We start from the raw sequence: 24,169 nt of genomic DNA on the forward strand, positions 1-24,169 counted from the left end.
CTACCAACTACAGACTCTTCAGAAAGTAAATTAGACATGCACTGCCTTTTTTGATTCAGCCCAGAGTCTTGTCAATGAACTTGCATCAGTTGGGAAACCAGTTGACGATGAAGAATTCATCACTTACATCTTGAGTGGTCTTCATCCCACATACAATCCATTTGTCCTCAATTTCTCATGTGCTTCACGAGCAACTCCTCTCCCTTTTGCTGAATTCTATGCGGATCGGAGCTATTATCCTTTGAGCACCTGTTGTCCACTCAGCAATAAGCAATTCTACCTGATCCTTCGCTGGCATTTATCTCTACCAGATCTGTTGCTCCCCCTTTCTCCAAGAAGCAGCGCCAACCATTCTACAATAATTATCAGGAAGAAGCAACCTCTCCGCTTTCATCAATCATGGGTTCCCCCACCCCCAGACCTCGACTCCTCTATCTCAACCACCATGCCAGATTTGTGGCAAGACGAGCCACCAAGCCCTAGATTGCTTTCATCGCATGGACTTCGTCTATCAAGAACGCCATCCTCCAGCACAACTGGCTGCCATGATGTCTCACTCTACGACTCAGCCTGATGATGACTCTTGGTTCGCAGACAGTGTCGTAAATCACCATGTTAGTCCAGCTCTTGAGAAACTCTAGCAGATTGAACCCTATGTTGGGTCTAACACCATTGTCGTGGGTAATGGCTCAGGTTTGCAGATTGAAAACACTGGATCTCTCGCCTTTACAACCCCTACAGCTACCTTCCATTTACCTAGTATTTTTCATTGCCCCACTACCATTGCTAACCTTTTATCTATAAATCAGTTTTGTAAAGATAATAAATATTTCTTTATATTAACTGATTCTCATTATTTTATTAAGGACTACCAAACAGGTTTAACCCTGCTGGAAGGCAAGAGTGAAGGGGGCCTCTTTCCCATCAACACAACCACGGCTACAACTACTCTCAAGAAAGCTCGGATTCACATGGCCATGCTTGGTATTAAAGCTTCTGCTAGTGTGTGGCATTCGAGACTAGGTCATCCTTCCTCCTCAATAGTTCAGTCGGTCCTCTATCAACATCATCTTCCTGTCATAGGTTCTTTGCATCATAAGGAATTTTGTGAGCCTTGCCAATTTGGTAAAAGCAAGCAACTTCCATTCCCTACCTCTTCATGGGTTTCGTCTGCTCCACTTCAGTTATATCATACCGATGTTTGGAGCTCCCTTATCGTGTCCTTAGAAGGTTATAAGTAAGGCTGTTAAGTGAGCGAAGTGTCTTGCGAGCAAGCTCGGGCTCGGCTCGCATAAACTCGGCTCGTGCTAGACTCGAATATTAAATGAAGTATTTCGTGAACACAAATCCTGGCTCGAACATTTAACGAAGCAAGCTTGGCTTAACTCGGCTAAGCTCGTGTAAGGCTCGCCTCGCTTATTAGGCTCGGCTCGTATCATATATTTTTTATTAAGTAACAAATAACAATATATAGTTAACATTACTCATTTACTCAATAATAACAAATATATTATATACCTTTATTTTTTGTTTTTTGTTTTTTTTTTTTTTTTTTTTCTATTCAAATAAGGGAAACTAGGGAAAGGAAAATATACCTTTGTTTTTTGTTATTTATGCATATGTGTGTATATATATGTATATATTTATATAAACACATAAGAAATATATATATATATATATATATATATATATATATATATATATATATATATATATATATAAGAAATATATGATATTATCATTAATCATTTTTTCATACCATATAATCATATGGTACAACCGTACAAGTTATTATGTCATTTAATAAAAATGTTATCATTAGATAGTTTATACTTTGAAAATTGGAATTGTATACGATATTTCACATAATCATTAATCATTATATAATCATACGGTATATCTACATAAGTTAATATGTTATTTAATCAATACATTATAATTAAATACTTTATTCTTATAAAACGTATATGATATATCACATGATCTTAGATATAAGATAATATTAATATTAATTGTGAGATAATATGATCATAAAATTTAGGAGAAACTTTACTTACCCCCCTATACTTTCGCGTTTTTTGCAGACACTCCCCTATTGTTCAAAACCTCTCACTTTGGTGTATCAAACTTTTGTTTCCTTTCAAATACCCCCCTACCGTTAGCTTTTGACCTTTCTACCCCTAAATTTTTTTTAAAAAAAATTATTTTTTAATAAAAAATAAGGGCACGATTGTAATTTTCCACCCTTTCCGTTAGGATTTAACAGAAAATCCTAACGGAAGGGGCAAAGTGAAAGGAAACGAAAGTTAGATACATCAAAGTGAGAGGTTTTGAACAATGGGGGGTGTCTGCAAAAGGCGCGAAAATATAGGGGGGGTAAGTGAAGTTCTCCCTAAAATTTAAGTATGAGTGTATGACCATTAGATCATAAGGAATTTGTTACTTAGAGTTTGAGTATTACTATTAGATTAAATGATTAATAATTAAGTAACTAATGTGTTTCTTACAATTTATACATTATAATCACAATTTACGGTAAGTAAAAACTTAATAATTTGAATTCAAATCATACATCGTGAATCGTGATAATGAGATCATATAATATAAGTATATAACTTATAACAATTAACATTGACCCATTACCCATATAAATTAGATAATGGTACAATCATATAACTATATAAGTATATAAATGTTTACATATAAGATACAATATATATTAATATTGACATTATATACTTGACTTGTGTTAAGCATTAACATTTTAATATATTAACTAAATAATATTATATGTAATATGAATATATAATGGTAGACTATTAGTGCGTGTGAGTGTGACATAAAGCGTTTGCTTAATCTAAAATAATAAGAAGAAAAAACGCGATTGAAAAAACAAAATTTCTAAATCGCAATTATATTACTAAATAACACAATTTTTATTCCTAAATTCTAAATTTTGAATTTGAATTTTTGATTGAATTTAATCGTGGCCGTCCAATTTAATTGAATTTAAGCTTGGATGTTGGATTTAATCAATGGAACCAGTCTCACCATCAAATGCACACATAGGATTAATTCTAAGTGCACACTATAAATTAATCTCTAAGAAAAAAAACCTAACCTTAATCGCCATTTCTTTCGCACACAAACACTCTCCTCGTGGTCTCCTAGCCTCTCGCCGTCCCTTTCTCACACAGACGCTCTCCTAGCTTCTCGCATCTAGCCTCTCACCTCGCCTCTCGCCGTCTCTTTCTCACACAGATGCTCTCCTAGCGCCTCGCCTCTCGCCTTGCCTCTCATGGTATGCCTCGCCTCTCAGTGAACTGTTTGGTTTTCTTTTGTTTAGATTCAAAGGCTCTCACAGTTTTCTTACCTCACGATGTCTTTTCTTTTGTTTGGTTTTCTAGATTCAATCACTCACATCATCTGTCTCTTTGGTTTTCTCAGTGCAAGCTAAGCAAGGTAAGTTAGTAGCTTGATTTTGAATTTGATTTTGGTCTCTCTTGAATTTGATTTGATTTTGGTATTCTGATTTTGGGTTCTTAGATTGCTGATTTTGGTTTCTTAGATTGCTGATTTTGGGTTCTTATATTGCTGATTTTGGTATTCTGATTTTGGGTTCTTAGATTGCTAATTTTGGGTTCTTATGTTGCTGATTTTGGTATTATGATTTTGGGTTCTTAGATTGCTGATTTTGGATTCTTATATTGCTAATTTTGGTTCTTAGATTGCTGATTTTGGTATTCTAATTTTGGGTTCTTAGATTATTGATTTTGTTGGAATATATGGCTGTTGATTTTTATTTGGTATATTATTACTGATTTTTGTATTCTAATTTTATAAATGGGTTCTTAGATTGATTTGTTTAGAGCTGTATTAATTGAGTTGCAATTTATACTGCTTGTTAGTTTTAGTTAGCCACTTATTAGTATAGTTATGGACTGAAGTTTGATATAAATTTTTTGTTTGAAGTTTAACTTGCAACATGGCGAATGCTGACATCAGTGAGTTGCAACTTGTTGATGAAAATACAGTTGAGGAGTATGAGAATGAGGATGAGTTCGAAATTAGCCTAGGTGCTAATATAGATGACGAAACTTGTAGTGTTGAGGTTCCTAATACTGCTACATCAGGATTGGTTAGGGTTTCAAATGCAGAAGAAGGTAGTTCAATCAATTCACATAAGAGAAAGGAGAGGCGGAAGACCTCTTTTGTTTGGAATCATTTTGTTGAAGTAGATGAAGGTGGTGTGAAAAAAAAATCAATGCAAATGGTGTAAGACTAAATTCAAAAAAATAAAATCTAGTACTACATCCACATTGGTTAGGCATTAGAAAAATTGTTTGAGTTCCATAGGATCCAAGAAGCAAAAGACTTTGATGGTTGATGCTAGTAATAATGTTGCAAATAAATTTTCATTTTGATGAGACTAAGGTGAGAGAACTTGTTTCTCACATGATCCTTTATCATGAGTACCCTTTTATGATAATGGAGCATATGTTATATAACAAGGTTATGAAAGCTTGCACACCACATTTAGGGGTGGGCAAAAACCCACCCAATCGGCAGACCCGACCCACCCCGCCCCACGCGGTTTCTTAGTTTATTTTTGTGGGTTCGGGTAGGATTTACCCAACCCGTGCGAAGCGGGGTGGGTTGCGGGTATATGGATTTATTTCCTGCGGGTACCCACCCCGCCCCGATCCTACCCGCATGAGTATAAAAGCAAAAAACCCTAACCCTAAGTTCCTAACTCTCTCACTCTATTATGTTTTCTGCTGCCTCTCTCCCTCTCTTCCTCTCTCTTATGACCTCGTCTGTTCTCTTGCTCTCTCTCCGACTCTCTTGCTCTCTCTCTCTCTCTGGTCTCTATGGTCTGCTCTCTTTTCGTCTCTCGTCTGCATCGCCACTCCGCATCCTCAGACCACAGGCTGCTGCGCCGCTCCTTCTTCCATAGACCACGATCCAGGTTTTTTTCTCTCTCTAGACCTCTTTCATAAATGGATCTGATATTGGGTTGTGTTTGTTCAAACAAATAAATTTTCTTTTCCATTGTTTATTGGTTTGTTTTTTGGGGTTCTGTAACTTCTGTTGTTGGGTTGTGAGAAGAAAGAAACAAAGGAGAAGAAAGAAACAGAGACAAAAATGGAGGAGAAGAAACAGAGGAGAAGAAAGAAACCCGCACAACCCGCCCCAATCTACCCCGCCCTGAGCAGATATTGTTCATTGTACTCGGGTGGCAGGTTGGAATTTCCAGAACCTACAGTGTGCAGGACAGGTGAGAAAAATGCCAGTACCCGCCCCGCCCCGACCCTTCCCACCCTGACCACATTGGAGAAAGATTTTTTGAGTTACTGCTAAGGCTTTGTGTTTTGCCACTTATGAAAATGAGGAAAAAAAAAAATGTAGTCTTTTTTTAGTAAGGTTAACAAAGTTAACATCACAACTGACATGTGGACTTCATGTCAAAATTCTTCTTACATGGTTGTAACATGTCATTTTATAGATGCAACATGGGGTTTAAATAGGCGTGTGTTGAACTTTTGTAGTCTTCCCCCTCCACACACTGGACATGCAATTGCTATGACATTGCTTAAATGTTTTAGAAATTTGGGTATTGAGAATAAAATTTGTTCAATCACTGTAGACAATGCAAGTGCTAATGATTTAGCAATGAGGCAGTTACGAGATGTTTTTAACAAAAGAAAATTGTTGGTTGTTGGAGAGATGTTGTTTCATGTTAGATGTTGTGCACATGTAACTAATTTGTTGGTTAAAGACGGGCTTACCGAAATTAAGCCAATTGTTGATTGTGTTAGGGATGGTATTAAATACCTAGTTGCATCTGAATTGAGATTATTGAAATTTGCTGAGCATGCAACGAATTTGCAATTGTCTAAGAAAAAACTGCTTTTGGATATGCTTACCCGTTGGAATAGTACCTATATGAAGTTGGCAACTGCACTTGAGTTTAGGAAGGTTTTCCCTATGTATAGTTATAATGATAATATATTTACTTGGGTGCCCTTACATGAGAATTGGGTTAAAGTTGAATATGTGTGTAAACTCTTAGAGGTATTCAACCGGGTAACGAAGATTGTATTTGGGAGTGACTTTCCGACAGCTAACTTATTACTTCCTGAAGTTTGGCGGATGAAAGATGTCATAAACAAGAAATCTGATGATGAAAATGAATACATTAGATCCATGGCACAAAAAATGAAAATTAAGTTTGATAAATATTGGGGTGAGTGCAATTTGTTGATGTTAGTTGCTGCAATTTTGGACCTAAGGTGTAAGATGTTGTTGATCAAATTTTGCTTTCCAATAATTTATAAAGACAGTGAAGTTGCTACAAATATTAAGCTTGTTGAAAAAGGTATGAAAGAAATTTATGATGTGTATGTCAATGAGCACAATTCAAACCTTGCGGAACAACATCTTCATAAAAGCTCTTCACATGGAGCTTCAAGTAGTAATGCAATTTGTGAAAAGGGTGACGGTGGTAGGGATTTGTTTGAGTCATTCCTTAGAACTACTGATTCGGTGCAGCAACCTATTAAATCAAACTTGGACATATACTTGGAAGAGAGTGTATTCATACCTGAGAAGGGTATGAAATTTAATGCATTGGAATGGTGGAAAGCCAATACCTTGAAGTACCATATTTTGTCTAAAGTGGCCAAATATATCTTGTCAATCCCTATTACTACTCCAATTTCAGAGTCTACTTTTAGTGCTGGGAGAAGGGTTATTGATCCCCATAGAGCTTCACTAGCACCTGAGACAGTGAAAAAATTACTATGTGAGGCTGATTAGGTGAGAGCAATGTATTGGCTAAAAAGAGGTGGTTCGGTAAATTTAAATTTTTCCTAAATTATTTTTATTATTTTCAGTTTCTTAATATCTTGTACTTGTACTAATTACTTTGCATTTGTTATGTTGGGTGAAGGATACGGATGATTGTGATGTGGAGATTGATTTGCTAGAGGGAAAATAATTGTTATTGTTCAATGTTGCATTTTAGTTGATTCTGTTAGTTGATTATGTATGGAATTGTGAGGTATAGATTAATATGTTATATTTGTTTAATGTTCTTTAAAATTTTAGATGATTCTTTATGGATGATTGTAATGTTGGGATTAATCTATTATGTTTGTTTAATGTTTTTTAGCATTTTAGTTGATTCTGTTAGTTTTAATTGTAAGGTTGAGATTAATATGTTATGTTTGTTCAATGTTTTTCGTATTTTAATTGATTCTGTATGAATGATTGTAAGGTGGAGATTAATCTGCTGGAGGGAACATAATTATGTTTGTTCAATGTTCTTTAGCATTTTAATTGATTTTGTATTTATGTTAGTTGATTATGCACAATATGGAATGATTATGAGGTGGAGATTAATCTACTAGAGCCAGAGGAAACATAATTGTATGGTTTAGAAAATTAGTGTCAATTTGTTTGTTATATATATATATATATATATATATATATATATATATATATATATATATATATATATATATATATTATGTTAATATTTTGAATTTAAAGAAAAAACTCTAATACACTTAAATTACAAAAAATAATAATAATAATTGAGCTTAGGCTCGAGCTCGAACAGGGTTCCAACTGTATCGAGCCGAGCTCGAGCCTGAGCAAAAAATAAACAAGCCGAGCCCGATTCTAGGTTTTCTTGGTTATATCCGCTTAAGTCCAAATTTGATGTATTTATTTCCTTTATGAAATTCAAAGCATTAGTGAAAAATTTATTTTCATCTCATATTCAACGATTACAATCTAATGGTGATGGTGAATATATTTCAAAACAATTTAAATTCTTACTTGACTTACATGGCATCACTCATTGTGTAAGTTGTTCTTACACCACTCAACAGAATGGGATAGCTGAAAGGAAACATCGTCATATTGTAGACATGGGTCTTACAATGCTAGCACAATTTGGTTTATCAAAGATATTTTGGGTGGAATCCTTTCTCACTACAATATTTTTAATTAATAGGCTTACAACCCCTTTGCTTAAAAATTGTTCGCCCTTCTCAGTTTTATTTCACCAAAGAACCTGATTATTCTATAGTTAGAACCTTTGGTTGCGCGTGTTACCCCCTACTTTGACCTTATAACTCAAATAAACTCATGTTTAAAAGTAAGAAGTGCATTTTCGTAGGCTATGGGTCCAACTACAAAGGCTATCGTTGTCTCAATCCCCTCACTAACAAGGTGCTTATTACTCGGCACATGGTGTTTGATGAAACAAGCTTTCTAGCCATGGTAGGGGTCCCTGCCTCTTCGACCACTCCAACAGGCTTACCAGATATTTCTTCTATACTACCTCATGTTGAAATTATTTCCACTTCACACCTTGTAGACACCACATCCCCAGTGCAGCCCCAGATTCCCATAACCTACCTATGGAGTCGTTTGAGTCCATAGACCACAATTCCCCTTCACCAAGTGCTCACACCATGGCCCCATGTGAAACCCCACCTAACAATAGTCTACCCGTGGTATCATCTGAGACTATAGACCACACTTCGAATTCTTCTAGTAGTCTCGACCTACTTGTCTCTCATGACACTACCTCTTCCCCCATTGACAACACAGCTTCGGTGCCCCCTAGCTCACATAATTCCCATTCCATGGTCACTAGAGCTAAATCTGGAAACCTTAAACCCAACTCCTTTCGTGACTACACAGCTTTGTACTCAACCAAACATCCTCTCCACACCCTGTCTTGTGTTCTACAAACTGTCGAACCAAGTTGCTACACACAGGTGGTGTTAAAACCTGAATGGAGGGCTGCTATGGGAATCGAGTTTGATGCCCTACTTGCAAATGGTACTTGGTCCTTATGCTCATGACCTCATCACCAAAATGTAGTGCGCAACAAGTGGGTTTACAAGACCAAAAGGAAACAAGATGGCTCCGTCGAGCTGTTCAAAGCAGGGCTCGTGGCCAAGGGCTTTGATCAAAGAAGTGGATTGACTTTAATGAGACATTCAGCCCGGTCATAAACCTGCCACCATCCGTGTGATTCTCACGTTAGCTGTTCACTTTGATTGGTGCATTCGTCAATTAGATGTGTCAGATCCATTCCTACATGGCTATCTAGATGAAGTTGTTCTCATGGAGCAACCCTGAGGATTTATGGATGCTTCCCATCCTGATCATGTTTGTCGTTTACACAAGGCTATCTATGGTCTTAAACAAGCACTTCGAGCATGGTTTCATCGTCTATCTCAAGCACTATTGGCTATTGGTTTTCAATCATCTTACATAGACACACCTCTTTTCATCTAAGCAAATCCTAATACAACTTTGTATGTCTTAGTTTATGTAGATTATATTTTGATCACAGGGACAAACATGACTATTATTTTTTCTGTCATCATTGCAAGGTGTCTTTGCAATGAAAAACCTTGGTGATATTGGTTTCTTCTTGGGGATGCAAGCACTGTGTGATTCTACTGGGTTGCACATAAGACAATCCAAATACATCATGGACTTACTCCATAAGTCAAATATGGTGCGTGCCAAACCATACTCTGCTCCTACAGTCTCTGGTTCGAAATTGTCCGCATTAGAAGGTGATCCTCTCTCTGAGCCCGACACCGCCACATACCGCCAAGTTGTTGGTGCATTGCAATATTGCACCATCATAAGGCCAGACATCTCTTACTCGGTGAATCAATTGTGTCAGTTTATGCGTTCCCTGACCACCGTTCATTGGATGGCAACAAAGAGGGTTCTACGTTATCTTAAGGGAAGTATTGACCATGGCTTATTCTATCGCAAGGGCTCTCTTACATTGGATGCCTACTATGACTTGGATTGGGCTGGAGATCCGGACACTCGTCAGTCTACTATGGGCTTCGAGATTTTCCTTGGACCATGTTTGGTGTCTTGGTGTGCAAAGAAGCAATCAGTTGTGGCTTGCTCAAGCACAGAGGCCAAGTACCGAGCTATGGCAATCACTACTGCTGAAGTTTATTGGCTTCGTATGTTGTTCAAAGATCTTCGTGTTTCACTAGTATCACCTCCTACAATATCGTGTGACAACATAAGTGCGTTGGCCCTAGCATCTAATCCGGTTTATCATGGTCATTTGAAACATATAGAGGTTGACTATCACTTTATTCATGAAAAAATGGTGAATAAAGACATTTTAGTAAAATATCTCTCAACACACGATCAACTGGCTGATCTTTTTACAAAAGGACTCACATCAGCTCGATTTACTATGTTACGTGACAAGTTGTCTGTGATTCATCCTCCCCTAAGCTTGAAGGGGGACTATTAGAGATAAAGATGAACCTCACACTCAACCGTGTTCTTCATCAGATCAACAACCAAAGAAACCAAGTTCAACCGAAAGTCTAAGATAATACTTTTCTTATAATTGTAGAGTTATGTTTATCTTGTAGTTCTAGAGTTGGTTTAATTTTCATATATGTAATCATCTGATTAGATAGAGTTCAAGTTGTATAGAAACACTAAGTTGTACATGGAGTCTATATATTGAATATCATACTTGCTAGTTTAGGTATTCAAACCCAAAAGCACTTTCAAATCTTTCATACCGTACATGTGGTCTTAAGATCACTCAAATCACGCTGCAAACCAGTCAACAGAATCCTCCTAAAACAGGATAAAAATTTGCTACAAACTAGTTTGCAGCTAATTAATTTATACAAACTCATATAATAAAGTGACATGTGTCCTTTAACATGTGAAAAACACATATTTTTTTTAATAAGATGTGATTCTCACCTTTTTTTTTTTTTTTTTAATAGTTATGAGATACATATCACTTTATTAGATGAGTTTGTATGAATTAGCTACAAACCAATTCATAGCAAATTTCTATCCCCTAAAACGCCCTTCAGACCCTAACCGGACCCCTCAAAACCTTATAAACGCAACGTTTATTTCATTCCAACATAGCACAAATGAAAAAATCCAGGCCCATCAAGAAGGCGAGCCCAATAGAACACAATGAAGTCACAAGAGAATAGGGCTAGACCGATTACCCAACTGGCCCACTTAAATCCTATCATGACGGCATGACCCACCCCAAATCCTCCTACTAAATTGGTCAGTGATCACATCGGGCCCAAGTCAATCTTTAATTATTATTATTTTATTTTTCTCTCTACGCAATATATATGATCACTTTTTTTTTTTTTTTTTCGAAGCAAATTATATTGATTGTAAATTAAAGCGTTGGTTTTGTTGTTTTTCCTTTTCTTTTTCAAGTTACTTGTTCAAGCAATTAAGTTTGTATTTCTTCGCTTTAACTCGAATAAATTTCTTTTAGCTTACAAGAAGAACAGATGCATCATGCATGAGATAAAACAATTTTTAAATAGATGAAAAATAATATTATTTTATTAATTCAGGCTCCCTAAAAGAAAAATATTGCATGGCTCCGCCAATGGAGTACTATAGATCTAGGAGCAAAATGATATTTTGGAGAGCTATAAAGAGAATCCACTAATGTTTCGTGCAGCTGGGGGTGAGGCCCCAAGAAGAAAGTATGAGAAGAATGCCAATGAGTTGCTTGGTTTGAAGATAGGCACTGCATGCCCTGCCCCTCTAAATGTTGCAAACGTAAGTCCCTTGTATTCTTGAAGCCAACCACTTACCTGAAATGAAACCATTCAAAAACCACTCTATTTTGGTTAATCAAAGCTAGAGAATAACTTGTTAGTAGTAACATTCCCTATATTTAACATATTTATTTGCCAAATTAACTTCTAGACCAAATACATATAAGACCTTAGCCTTTTGAAACTCCAATAATACCTAGAATGGAGCTTGAATAGGTGTATGTCAATATAATGTGGAATTTAAAATTTGGCAACCACACAAATATTCACCAAATATAATGAAAGTGACAATATATTCATACTAGTAATTTGGTGACAAAGTGAAAGCTCACCATTCAAACCCTCTAGCAAGCGAAGGACAATTTACACCCAAAAATTCAAATTATACCCAAACATATTTTGACATTGAATTTGCCAAACACTATAAACCTAATACCTTTTGACTCATTTAATCTAAAATGAATTAGAAAAGAATAATACTAAATCAAGTTTAGTAACTACGAAGATATTCCCTAGATATTGGAGAAGAAATATACGTACACAATGGATAGAGTTTAAATTATGTTAAAAATATTGTCGACGTACCAAAGAAAGGATTAGATTTTGTCAACAAAGAAAAAAAAAAAATGGATTAGACTGTAAACTATCAATGCTAGGATAAATAAAATTGAAAATTTGTTTTCGGGATCGGCTAGCTATTGTCATCTTTTGGATCCTATTGGTTACCTCTTTCTGGTGGTACCAGGGCCTCCATGCCTGAGTGATGGGCAGTGCCAAGGAATTTAAGCTGTATCTTGTAGCTAATACAGGAACTCTTCCATCTGTGTCTCCACTGAACACACATAAAGAAATACCATAAGCATAATATAATATAATAAGAAATAAAATTTAGTATACTATTATACGATTGTCATACGATATTGTGATGACGTGTAACAAAAAAAAATCAACTATTAGTTTTGTTTTTACAAACACTTGTTGATCCAAATGTTTATTTTTACTACAAAATCGTACCAGTTGTATAATAGTTTATTAAATAACATTACTTGATATAATATAAATTATATATACATGTCACAGCCTCTATAATATGATATGATTAAGTAGCAAGAGAGCATTTACCTGTAGACCCATATTCTAAGTCCTGCTGCAATAAGTTTCTTGTATATAGGAAGAACAGATTTCGGTGAATCTGCCCAGTCATTAAATAACTTCGCACTACATCCAAAAGTTTAGAACCTTATATTCAGTTGGTATTTTAAAGATCATATACTTTCATTGGAAAGTTAATTAACAATTGCTTCAAAAGCATGGTAGGAAATGTAATAGTTAGAAGAAATAGGAAAGGGAGAGAAATTGCATTAATTACTTGCAGATGCTCCAGTTCTTGAGATGGAAACCATCGCTAACATGTAGAGCCTTCTGAACATCTGGTCTGTTGTAGAACTTTTTTGCATAATTATCAAGGCATGGATCATAGCCACCCAAGATTCTTGGCATCTGATACACAAAATCCATCGAGATCATGTTGTTATTCAATCAACTGTGATAGAATATTGTGTTTCTTTTATTTTAAGGCTTCATTCAACTATAAATAGGCCATTTTATTGTACAATTGTAAATACATTAGAAATACAAATTTCTTCTTTTCAATTATCTTTCTATTGTCTTTTTCTACAAACTGGGAATGAAGTAATATAGAATGAAATGATTGCTCACCATATTAGATGTGCGCTTGATCATCATAACTTCCATTGATCTGTCAGCTGCCGAACCAGCTGAATTGGTAGTGCAGATTGGGGTGTAGAGGCTATACATATCAATCTCCTTGTACTGTTTGAGTACTTCATCAACGGCATCAGCACAAGCATCGTTGCTCCATGTATCATTGCTATAGAAATCACAGTTTTTTGTGATTGTGTTATGTGTCTCATCTGATGCGACAGCATGGCTCCAAGCATAATCCAGTAATCCTATCCAGTCTTCAGCATCAGATGTTTCAGGATTACCCAACTGTACTTATGAGAAAGAGAATCATATATATGTTAGTAGAGATTAATTGGTTCTTTAACTCTCATTGAGCAATATGTTGAGTTATAGTTGATTTAATTAATTAATCTTCAAGGACCATACCAATATACCCTGGAGATTAATATGAAGGGAAGGATCCACGTTCTTGTCATGGATGAGCTCAGCCAGCTCTGGAATATATTTTCCTAATGATATGGAGAGTGTAATTAAGCATATGCATTGGTGAAACTCAGTTGAGAAAATGCAGAAAAATTGAGTAAAATTAAATTGAAATACCTGCATAGCTTTCCCCTGCAATGAAAAAGTTGCGCGTTTTATATGATGGGAACTTTAGGAACCACTTGTGGAGGAAAATATAAGCATCATTTGCTGCATGAAATAATTAGTCATAGAATGCAACAAAAATGGTCAGAAGCCCCCGAGATATATTCAAATTATATGCTGAAAAACATAAATGGAAGCGTAGAATGCACAAAAGAATATATATCTATATGCTTTTTAATATATATATATATATATATATATATATATATATATATATATATACATATATAGTCTATCTATTCCATTACATGGGTTTAATCTTAAACGTGCCCTTAAACTGTATAAATGGCATCTTTGATCCACAGTAAACAAAGAGTGGAGGGTGAAACTTTTAATCCTGTTGTTATCGTGCACAACAATGATAAATAATGTGAAATTAAAAAAAAAAAAAAAAAGATTAAGAAACAGTTGAGACACAAATGTAACGTGGTTCGACAATGCGCCTACGTCTACAGAGAGTACAACTGTATTTTGCTATTAATGATTCAGAGTTACAATATAACATATATATAGAAAAACCCTAATTGTACGGACGTGTTTTAAAAATTCCCAAAATACTCCGTACCGCATTACTTGGCCAACTACTAGTGTTCAAATATGAGCTACTAGTTCCAACAAATTCCATGTGAGGCCTGTGCAGGTGTTGTATTTTTCTATAAATAAATGAAATTGCATGCAATGTGCATGTGCATGCATCAAACCATCCTCACCAGTAAAATTATCTCCCAGATTTTTGAAATCGTTAGTTGTATTTGAGTATGAAAAACCGACTCCGATTGGAGATTCCAGGAATAACATGTTGGCTCCTGCACCACCAGATCACATTAGAAACTCTAAATTAATACAACAACGTAGTAGCCAATTGTCACCTCAATTAAAAGAATAAATAAATAAAAACAATATATATAGTTTTCCATGATATCATGCATGCAATTATAAAAGAATCTATATATTATGGATTAGAATAAATATTTGTATCAGATATATATTTTTGCAAAAAAGTATGATATTTCTTGATATATCGTACTTGTATTCCATGAGTAGGGATTATATTTAAGTCCAGTTCCGTTGGTGTCCACTATAAAAGGACCAATTTCTTGTGTTGCTCCATATCCCACAGAAGAGCAGCCAGGACCTGATCAAAGGCAAAGCATATTGTCACCTTAGCAGACAATATAAATTGAGAGAGTGTCAAACATAAACTGAAAACAAAAAAACAAAATTGGAAGTGTCAAACAATTTCTTAATTATTTTTAGTAATAAAGAATGAATTAAATTATAAATTATAAAAATACAAATATGTTGGGGGCATTTCTCCAGACTAGTACAATTACAAACATATATAGAAAAATTAAAAAATAAATAAAAAAATAAAAAAATTAAATATGTATGGAGAAACGCCCCAAGAATGAAAAACTTAGATATTTTCTTGGGAAGGAGCCCAAAAAGGCTACGTTTTGATCTTATCTCTTTGATGATTTTTATAATACAAATACCCCTATGAAAAATATGGTTAGAGTTGAGGAATTTAACCTATTTAATTAAATTAGTTGGATTTGGATTAATCTATATAGTCTTATATACATACATTGACACGACCTGAACTTGACGCGTGACATAATGGCTATTAATTTTTAACATGACCTATAAACCCGACACAATCTCAATACAAAATTATAAGGTTATGGTTGAGGGGTTTGACCCATTTAATTAAATTAGTCATGTTATGATTAACATATATAGTCTAATACTTATGCACCCAAACCCGATACACGAAGACAAATTGCCACTCCTAAATATGGTAGGTAAAAAATAATACAAATAAGATATTCAAATCACTAGGATTGGATTATAATCACACATATGGGAAAATAACCCAATGATCGGGGAAAATATAAACCTAATATAGAAAACCTATATTCTAACAACATGGCCATGCAACTTGATAGATTTTAAGGCCTAAGTTGATAAATTTAAGTGAGGCATTTTTTATATTTAAATATTAATTCTATTATATTTATTTTTATATTTTTTATTTAAAAATCACTATTCTTACTTCTTGTGATACATAATTACTAATTAATTTTTTATAATCAAGTTTTCCAACATCTCATTTTCAATTGATAATATGGATAATCTATTTAATTTTTCTTGTGACATTGTCAATCTTAGGTAGACTAAGATAATATTTCAATTAATAATTACTATTTCCATAATTAGGAGCCTTAATTAGATAATATTTAGGGAAAAATGTAAAATTAGCCATTGTAGTTTACTTGATTTACAATTAGATCTCTATGGTATCAAAATGAACTCAAAGGTCCTTGAAGTATACCAAAAAAATAATTTAGTCTTTACAGTCAAATTTCGTAAACTAATTTTAACAGATTATGTTAGTGTGACACTGACCTAAATAGGACAAGTATCTTAATTTTATTGGCTCTAACGTTTCACGCTATCAGAATTTGTTAAGTCCAGTGAACGAAATTTGATTGTAGTGACTAAATTATTTTTTTGGCATTTTTCAGGGACTTTTGAGTTTATTTTGATACCACATAGAGTTAAATTTCAAATCAGGTAAACCTCAAGAACTAATTTTACCTATTTTCCTAATATTTATTAACTTTTTACCATATTAGAAAAAACCTCTAATGTACAATTATTAATTGAGGCCTTAATTAGATATTATTTATGAACTTTTTACCATATTAGAGCCTTGAAATATTTTTTTTAGAAAGAATCTCTATTGTACAATCATTAATTAGAGCCTTAATTATGGACTATTTATTAAGTTTTTACTGTGTTAGTTAGAGCCTTAATTAAAAAAAATATTTATTGTATAATTATTAATTGGTGGCCTTATTTAATTGGGGGTTCTTGGCGACCGCGGGCTTGAGCCGCCCCGGCCGGTCTAACAACTAATTGGTTTTCTAACCTAGATCAGGCAAACATGCTTGAGACATTCGACGACCACGAAGATCAACAAGATTATCATAACATACGAATGTAGAGTTTACCTCCATTAAGCCACAGCACCAATGGTTTTTGATCAGGTTGAGTGGTGGCCTCATAGAACCAGTAAAAGAGCTCCCTTCCATTTGTTTCATTTACATTGACATAGCCAGCATAGTGCCTGAAACCTACACGAGGCTGGCCAGGCAAGCCAGTCACAAGATCCCCATGCACTACTCCTCGGGCTGGGGTGATCGATTTCTTCTCACCAACCCATTGCCCATCATGTCCAAGACACAACAAAGGCTCTACAATTAGAAGAACAAGAAGAGACAGAGTGTGAAAAACTGACATCTTTAATAAAAGATTTGTGTTGGAAGCACAAACTTTGTATTATATATAGATAGACAGCTTCCTCAGAAAGGGCCGGACGAAACAAAAGGAGAGCCACATGCCTATTTATACCCGTTAACCCGCTTGCAGTACTGATCGCTAAATTCTGTGAACGAATTATCAAATTAGAAAATGTTTGGTATTTATTTGTAAACAACTCAACGTACAATCCTTAATACACACAAACAGCTAGCATTTTTAAAAACACACACACACGGGTTTATAATATTGTTGAAATATTTTGACAAAACATGTGTTTAATTTTTGGCAAAGGAATGAGCTAACTTATAATATGCAAAATTTAAAAAATAAAATAAAAAATAAAAAGATTAGGGCAGCCACGGCCACCCCGATGTAGTTAGGGTAGCTGCGTAGCCACCCCTCTCCTCCATGGAGAGGCCACAAGGGATCTTTTTAATTTTTTTACAACAAAGGTTTTATTTACATCTATTTGATTTTCTCAAAAATAAGCAAATATTAATGTACTCTATAGAAAACATTTTCTCGAATGTAGACTCTAAAAAAAAAATTCTAAAAGTAATTTTAATTTATAAATGTCACATCAAAACACTTGAAAATCGGTGATTTCTTTGGGTAAGGTTGCATTAGGTCCATATATTTTTTTTTTTAACTAATATATTCTTAGTATCTACAAGTAATCTTGGAATACAATTCATTCATGAGGTTCATGAATACTGCAGGACCATTGGCTAGCTAACCCTAATGGCATAACGAGGAATTTGTAATTACCACTAATATCATGCACCAATCCATAATAAACCAAACATGCAAAATCCCAAACACATGCATAATGTACTATCAAAATCCAATTATTAAATCAAAATCTTAATCTCCAATTATTTTGCTGTTTATAAAATCCAATAAAATCTTAGCAGTATAACATTTAATGTACTATCATAATTAAAATTAAATGGACTGAATTTATTCAATACTTAATTTAAATGAAAAGTCAAAAAGGCAGAATTGTTATCTCATTAAGCTTGTTGCAGGATTTCTCTCTCTTTGATTCCTCCAAGTGTTTTCACTTTTCTCCTTCTATCAATACTCTGAAAAAGTTCATCTAGGTGTTGAACAAGTGGAGAAACTTATTGAAATAAAAGCCGCCCCATTTATCGGAAAAATTTTTGGCTTGTTCGAACTAATATGGGTGAAAAACCCGAGAGTTCGCTCAAGCAGAATGCTGAGATGCTGTGAGAGGAAAAGACCGAGAGTTTGCCCGATCTTTGCTTGATCATGAGAGGATTTGCGATAATATATATAGGTTCGCTCGAGCAAGACTTGAGTGATTGTGCGATCTTTTAATAAAGGCTATTAATTTTTGTAATTTTCTTTTTAGGGTTGTGTCCCAAACTACTATTTAAGCATCATAAGGCCATTGTCTCTTATTATTAATTTTATTAATTAATGAAGAACACTCTAGGGAGAGTTTTTCTTCAGTTTTCTTATAATTCTTAGAGCTTTCTAGAATTTATATATAAATTCAACTTCTCACTACGCCATATTGTATCAGGTACCAATAAATCGCATCCTTAAAATTGTTTGACCCAAAAACAAAAAAAAAAAAAGCTTATAACTTTAACAATGGGAAATTCCGAGAGATGTTAGTACTATTATTGGTTTTTTTTTTTTTTTTTTTTCTTTCATTTCTTTGGAGAAGTGTCTTGGCAGCAGTGACATTATTAGAGTCTTAAATGTAATACTATTAGAGGTTATTAAGCTTCCACTACCATCTCAGTTATAATATTTATAAGGATTTCCAGGAAATTAATGAATTACCTTAATTCCCTGATCACAAATTAAAGAAGACTATGCAATAACCAGTCCCATTAACAAGATATTGAAATTCTGTAATAATTTCTATTATTGGCAATAAAGACTTTATTTTGCATCCTGAAAAACGTAAAGGTCATATATATATAGCAGGCAGCATCAGCATGCATGTTCTCTACACTTCCTACTACAGATCTAGCTAAGAGCAAAATCTTTTGGGGAGCTTCAAAGAGATGAATCCACTATGTTTGACGTGCAGTTGGCGGTGACTCCCCAAGAAGAAAGGCTGCGAAGAACGCCAGTGAGTTGCTTGGTTTGAAGCAAGGCACTGCATGCCCGGCTCCTCTAAATGTTGCAAACATAAGTCCCTCGTATTCTTGAAACCAACCACTCACCTGAACCAATAAAAACCACCCTATATTTGTTAATCAAATCAAAGCTAGAGAACTCCCTGTTAATCATCTTAGATGATTCAGTATTGGGTTTCAATCATTTGTTCCTTCAAAACTATTAAATGGAGACCATCAAATAACAATGGAAATCAATGATAAATCATTGTTTATCCTAAAAAGATGAGCCGACAGGAATGAATGAATTTACCAATTTAATTAATATTTTAACACTCTATCTCATGTGTTTTTTAATCTGATACTATATTAAAATTACCACTTATCTTAAAACTTAAGCCAATAGAAAATAGTAAATTTAATTATTTATTCATTACTTTAATTTTTGCTATAGGTTGTATGTGATGTTATGCAAAGAGGCATGTACTAAACTCGCACTCTCTTTATGAAAAATTACATCCATCTTCATATATCCCAGGATATTCCCTTAATATTGGAGAAGAAATATATATACACAATGGCCTAGTGGACAATACTTTTGAGTATTTTAGAAAGTGCATAAAAGATAAAGACGGGTTAAATTATGTTAAGCTTACTGTCAACCCAAAAAAAAAAAAAAAAGAGATTGCCTTCTTTTGGATCCTATTGGTTACCTCTTTCTGGTGGTACCAGGGCCTCCATGCCTTAGTGATGGGCAGTCCCAGAGAAATTAAGCTGTATCTTGTAGACAGTACAGGAACTCTTCCATCTGTGTCTCCACTGAACACACATATAGAAATTAATATCATAAGCTTAATATAATATAATATACATATTAATTATACATGTCACAGTCTCTATAATATGATATAATTAAGTAGCAAGAGAGCAATATTTACCTGTAGACCCACATTCTAAGTCCTGCTGCAATAAGCTTCTTGTATATAGGGAGAACAGATTTCTTTGAATCTGACCACTCATAAAATATGTTCATACTACATCCAAAATTTTAGAACCTTGTATTCAGATTTGTACACTTTAAAAGCATGGTATATAGGAAATGTAATAGTTAGAAGAAATAAGAGATCAGAGAGGGAGAGAAATTGCATTAATTGATTACTTGCAGATGGTCCAGTTCTTGAGATGGTAACCATCGCTAACATGTAGAGCCTTCTGAACATCTGGTTTGTTGTAGAACTTCTTTGCATAATCATCAAGGCATGGATCATAGCCACCCATTATTCTTGGCATCTGGTACACAAAATCCATCGTCATGTAATTGTTATTCAATACACATGCATGTATGCATGCAGCTGCTAATATTTATGGTGTATATAATATATAGTGCAAAATGAATTAGAATTCTCTCTAGTTCATTTGAACTGGATAATATTCAGTTAGTTATATATTGGAGGGATATTTTTGCCTTTTCAATATATAACTAACTGGATATTATCCAATTCAAATGGGGGAGAAATTGCTCACCATATTAGATGTGTGCTTCATCATTACTTGCATTGATCTGTCATCTGACTCAGCTGAATTGCCGATGCAGGTTGAAGTGTAGAGGCTATAGATATCGATCTCCTTGTACTGTTTGAGCACTTCATCAACGGCTTCAGAACAATCATTGTTGCTCCACGTATCATTGCCATTGAAATCACAGCTTTCTATGATTATCCTATGAGTCTCATCTGATATGACAGCATGGCTCCAGGCATAATCCACTAGACCTCTCCAGTCCTCAGCATCAGAAGTTTCAGGATTACCCAACTGTACATATAATGAGAAAGAGAATAGTTATATGCATGCTTTGGCTACTAAATCATCATATGTTACTAGAGATATTAGTTTATTTTCAGTTTCCTAGCACCATACCAGCACACCCTGGAGATTAATATGAAGGGAAGGATCCACGTTCTTGTCATGGATGAGCTCAGCCAGCTCTGGAACATATTTTCCTAATGATATATATGGAGAGTGTAAGCATATGAATTGTTGAAACTGATCAGTTGAGAAAATGCATAAAAATTGAGTAAAATTAAGTTGATGAAATACCTGCATAGCTTTCCCCTGCAATGAAAAAGGTGCGCGTTCTATATGATGGGAACTTTAGGAACCACTTGTGGAGGAAAATATAAGCATCATTTGCTGTAATAATTAATTATTCATACATAGAACGCAACCAAAATGGTCAGAAGCCCTTGAGATATTACAAGTTATACGATGAAAAGTACGAATTAGGATCCTTTACGGTTTATTTGAACTAGAAAATATATAGCTAATTATAATAGAGGGGTATTTTTGTCTCTTTAAAAAGTAAAAGACAAAAATACTCCTTAAGTATAACTCATTGGTTATTGTCGAGGATCCTGTTCCGAAAAACATACATGTAAGTAAAAGAATAAAAGGTACAAGTCTAGGACATATATAATTAAACTTATAATTAAGCAAAAAACTTTTAAGTTTTAATTACTAATGCCCCTTAATTAAATGACATCTTCGATCCCCAATATTAAACAAAGGGTGGAGGACATGTGTTGTATTTACCTTAAAAAAAAAAAAAAAAAAAATTGCAGGTTCATGCATGAAACCATCCTTACCAGTAAAATCATCTCCCAGATCATCGTAATCACTGGTTGTATTTGAGTATGAAAAGCCGACTCCAATTGGAGATTCCAGGAATAACATGTTGGCTTCTGCACCATCAGACATTAAAAAGTCTAAATACAACATAGTACTATAGCCTACTGCATGTCACTTAGCTCGATTAAAATAATAAATATATATGTAAGAACACTATGTAGTGCTTCATCATGCAATTATAAAAGAATCTATTATTATGGATTAGAATAAATATTTGTGTCAGATATGTTTAAAAAGTATGATGCTTAATTGATATCTCATACTTGTATTCCATGAGTATGGATTATATTTAAGTCCATTTCCGTTGGTGTCCACTATAAAAGGACCAATCTCTTGTGTTGCTCCATATCCCACAGAAGAGCAACCAGGACCTGAAAGGGAAAGCATCGATCTTGTCACCTTAGCAGAGAACATAACAAACAAAAATCTTTTATAGGTAATTAAGAATGAATTAAATTCTAAAAATAAAAATAAATATATATATTGGGGCATATCCCACACAAACATAGACCAGCTAGTGTTAGAATATAGGATATTTTCTATATTGTGTTGATGTAATATTTTTTTTCTTGTTTAGTATTCATCATAGATGTTTTCATCAGTAATTACTTTTCTTAATTACTCTCTTCACCTACCCTACTTTCTCAATAAAATCAAGACATAGCTAAAGGGCATTTCTTATTGGTGGATGTAAGTATGTAAAGCCGAAACACCCTGAAATTTTTGTGTCTTTGTCTCTCTTAGCTTCGGCTTTTTTCTCCATATTTTATCTTTTATCATAAAGTACTACATCCAAGCACGCTTGAGGATTAAATATGTCAGGAGAAAGACCCCAAGAATGAAAAAGTCAGATATTGTCTTGGTAGCTATTAGGAAAATATCTATGCATAGAATTCATGATTTACGGCTACCCCAAAACATTTCCTCGCTACAAACTATGGAAGCTTCCAAGGTTTTGCCTTGAATAGTTTAGGCATTCCACCCCCTTTAAATTTCATAAAAAGCAAGCTGCTGCAAACAACAGTCAAACTAAACTGCAAGGGAAAGACTTGCGTTAATCTACAGCTATTGGGGGTTTCCTCCCATCTCAACAAAGTGCCAAACAAAGTTATTGACTTGCGCTTCTTTGGATAATCTACAAAAGAAAAAACAGTTTAAAATGAAGACTCGCACCAAGTAATATAATATGGATAAATCCGATATATGGATATCCTAAATAAGTAATTATTTTTTAACAATGGTTTGTTTATATACAGTGGGGGACTGTCAAATTTAAGACTCTGCAACATGAAAATTTAAAACACATGTGCCTTCACTTTCTTCCACACACGCTTAAAAATATTGTAGTTAGATATATTTGCATATATATTTAGGCAGATAGATTTGGTCAAAAGATTGGTGCATTATGGACGGCCTCAAGCAAGGCTTTCTCCACATAAACTAGTAGCCTTCAGGTCACGGAACCCTACAAGATCAGTTTTATCCTAATCTTTCTTCCTGCAACGCTGATTGCCATACAACTTTAATGACACGTACGACAGTGAAAATTAATCTTTAAATCAACAAGATCTTGTAAAAAAAAAAATTAATAATAATTAATTTTTATTGTCCCGTCATCCTAGTGATATGACAAGACAAGCATATCAGTCTACTAAATATAGTATTTCCCTTTTTTTAAATGGACAAAGAATATCTATGACATATGACTGTGTATAGTTATAATTAAGTACCTCCATTAAGCCACAGCACCAATGGTTTCTCATCAGCCAGAGCCGTGGCCTGGTAGAACCAGTAGAAGAGTGCCCTTCCATTTGTTTCATTTACAGTGACATAGCCAGCATAGTGTTTGAAAGATACATCAGGCTGGCCAGCTAAGTCAGCCACAAGATCCCCATTCCCTTCTGAGGTGATCGATTTCTTCTCACCAACCCATTTATTCCCATGTCTAAGACACACAACAGTCTCTACAGATAGCAGAACAATAAGAGCCAAAGTGCGAAAAACTATCACCTTTAATATAAAACCCATATAGGAAGCAGAAAGCACTAAATTTATATATATGATATATTAGCTAGA

At 34.4% G+C, this 24,169-nt stretch overlaps 3 protein-coding genes across 5 annotated transcripts; 1 reads left to right on the forward strand and 2 right to left on the reverse strand.

The window, feature by feature from the left end:
• The first annotated feature begins 3,985 nt into the window (after positions 1-3,985).
• Positions 3,986-6,819, forward strand: LOC132169899 (zinc finger BED domain-containing protein RICESLEEPER 2-like). Its single transcript, XM_059580842.1, has 2 exons — positions 3,986-4,163; positions 5,648-6,819. Exons 1-2 carry the CDS (start codon positions 3,986-3,988, stop codon positions 6,817-6,819), a joined length of 1,350 nt encoding a protein of 449 aa, XP_059436825.1.
• Positions 6,820-11,498: 4,679 nt separating this feature from the next.
• On the reverse strand, positions 11,499-17,291 carry LOC132169900 (serine carboxypeptidase-like 31). Its single transcript, XM_059580844.1, has 10 exons — positions 17,003-17,291; positions 15,013-15,120; positions 14,696-14,791; positions 13,938-14,030; positions 13,764-13,846; positions 13,350-13,643; positions 13,000-13,130; positions 12,753-12,848; positions 12,357-12,462; positions 11,499-11,666 (listed from the first exon to the last, which is right to left on the reverse strand). The coding sequence occupies exons 1-10, from the start codon at positions 17,289-17,291 to the stop codon at positions 11,499-11,501; spliced, it is 1,464 nt and encodes a 487-aa protein (XP_059436827.1).
• Positions 17,292-19,156: 1,865 nt separating this feature from the next.
• On the reverse strand, positions 19,157-24,169 carry LOC132170397 (serine carboxypeptidase-like 31). 3 transcript variants are annotated; one of them, XM_059581372.1, is made up of 10 exons: positions 23,824-24,169; positions 22,357-22,464; positions 22,051-22,143; positions 21,506-21,598; positions 21,326-21,408; positions 20,933-21,220; positions 20,568-20,698; positions 20,347-20,442; positions 20,122-20,227; positions 19,157-19,516 (listed from the first exon to the last, which is right to left on the reverse strand). In XM_059581372.1, exons 1-10 carry the CDS (start codon positions 24,119-24,121, stop codon positions 19,364-19,366), a joined length of 1,449 nt encoding a protein of 482 aa, XP_059437355.1. In that variant the 5' UTR covers positions 24,122-24,169; the 3' UTR covers positions 19,157-19,363. The 3 variants fall into 3 exon arrangements, with proteins under 3 accessions (XP_059437355.1, XP_059437356.1, XP_059437354.1); XM_059581373.1 differs by having other exon boundaries at positions 21,506-21,520; positions 22,051-22,146; XM_059581371.1 differs by having other exon boundaries at positions 22,051-22,146.

Source organism: Corylus avellana, chromosome ca2 (assembly GCF_901000735.1).
Source record: "Corylus avellana chromosome ca2, CavTom2PMs-1.0".
Taxonomy (NCBI): Eukaryota; Viridiplantae; Streptophyta; class Magnoliopsida; order Fagales; family Betulaceae; genus Corylus; species Corylus avellana.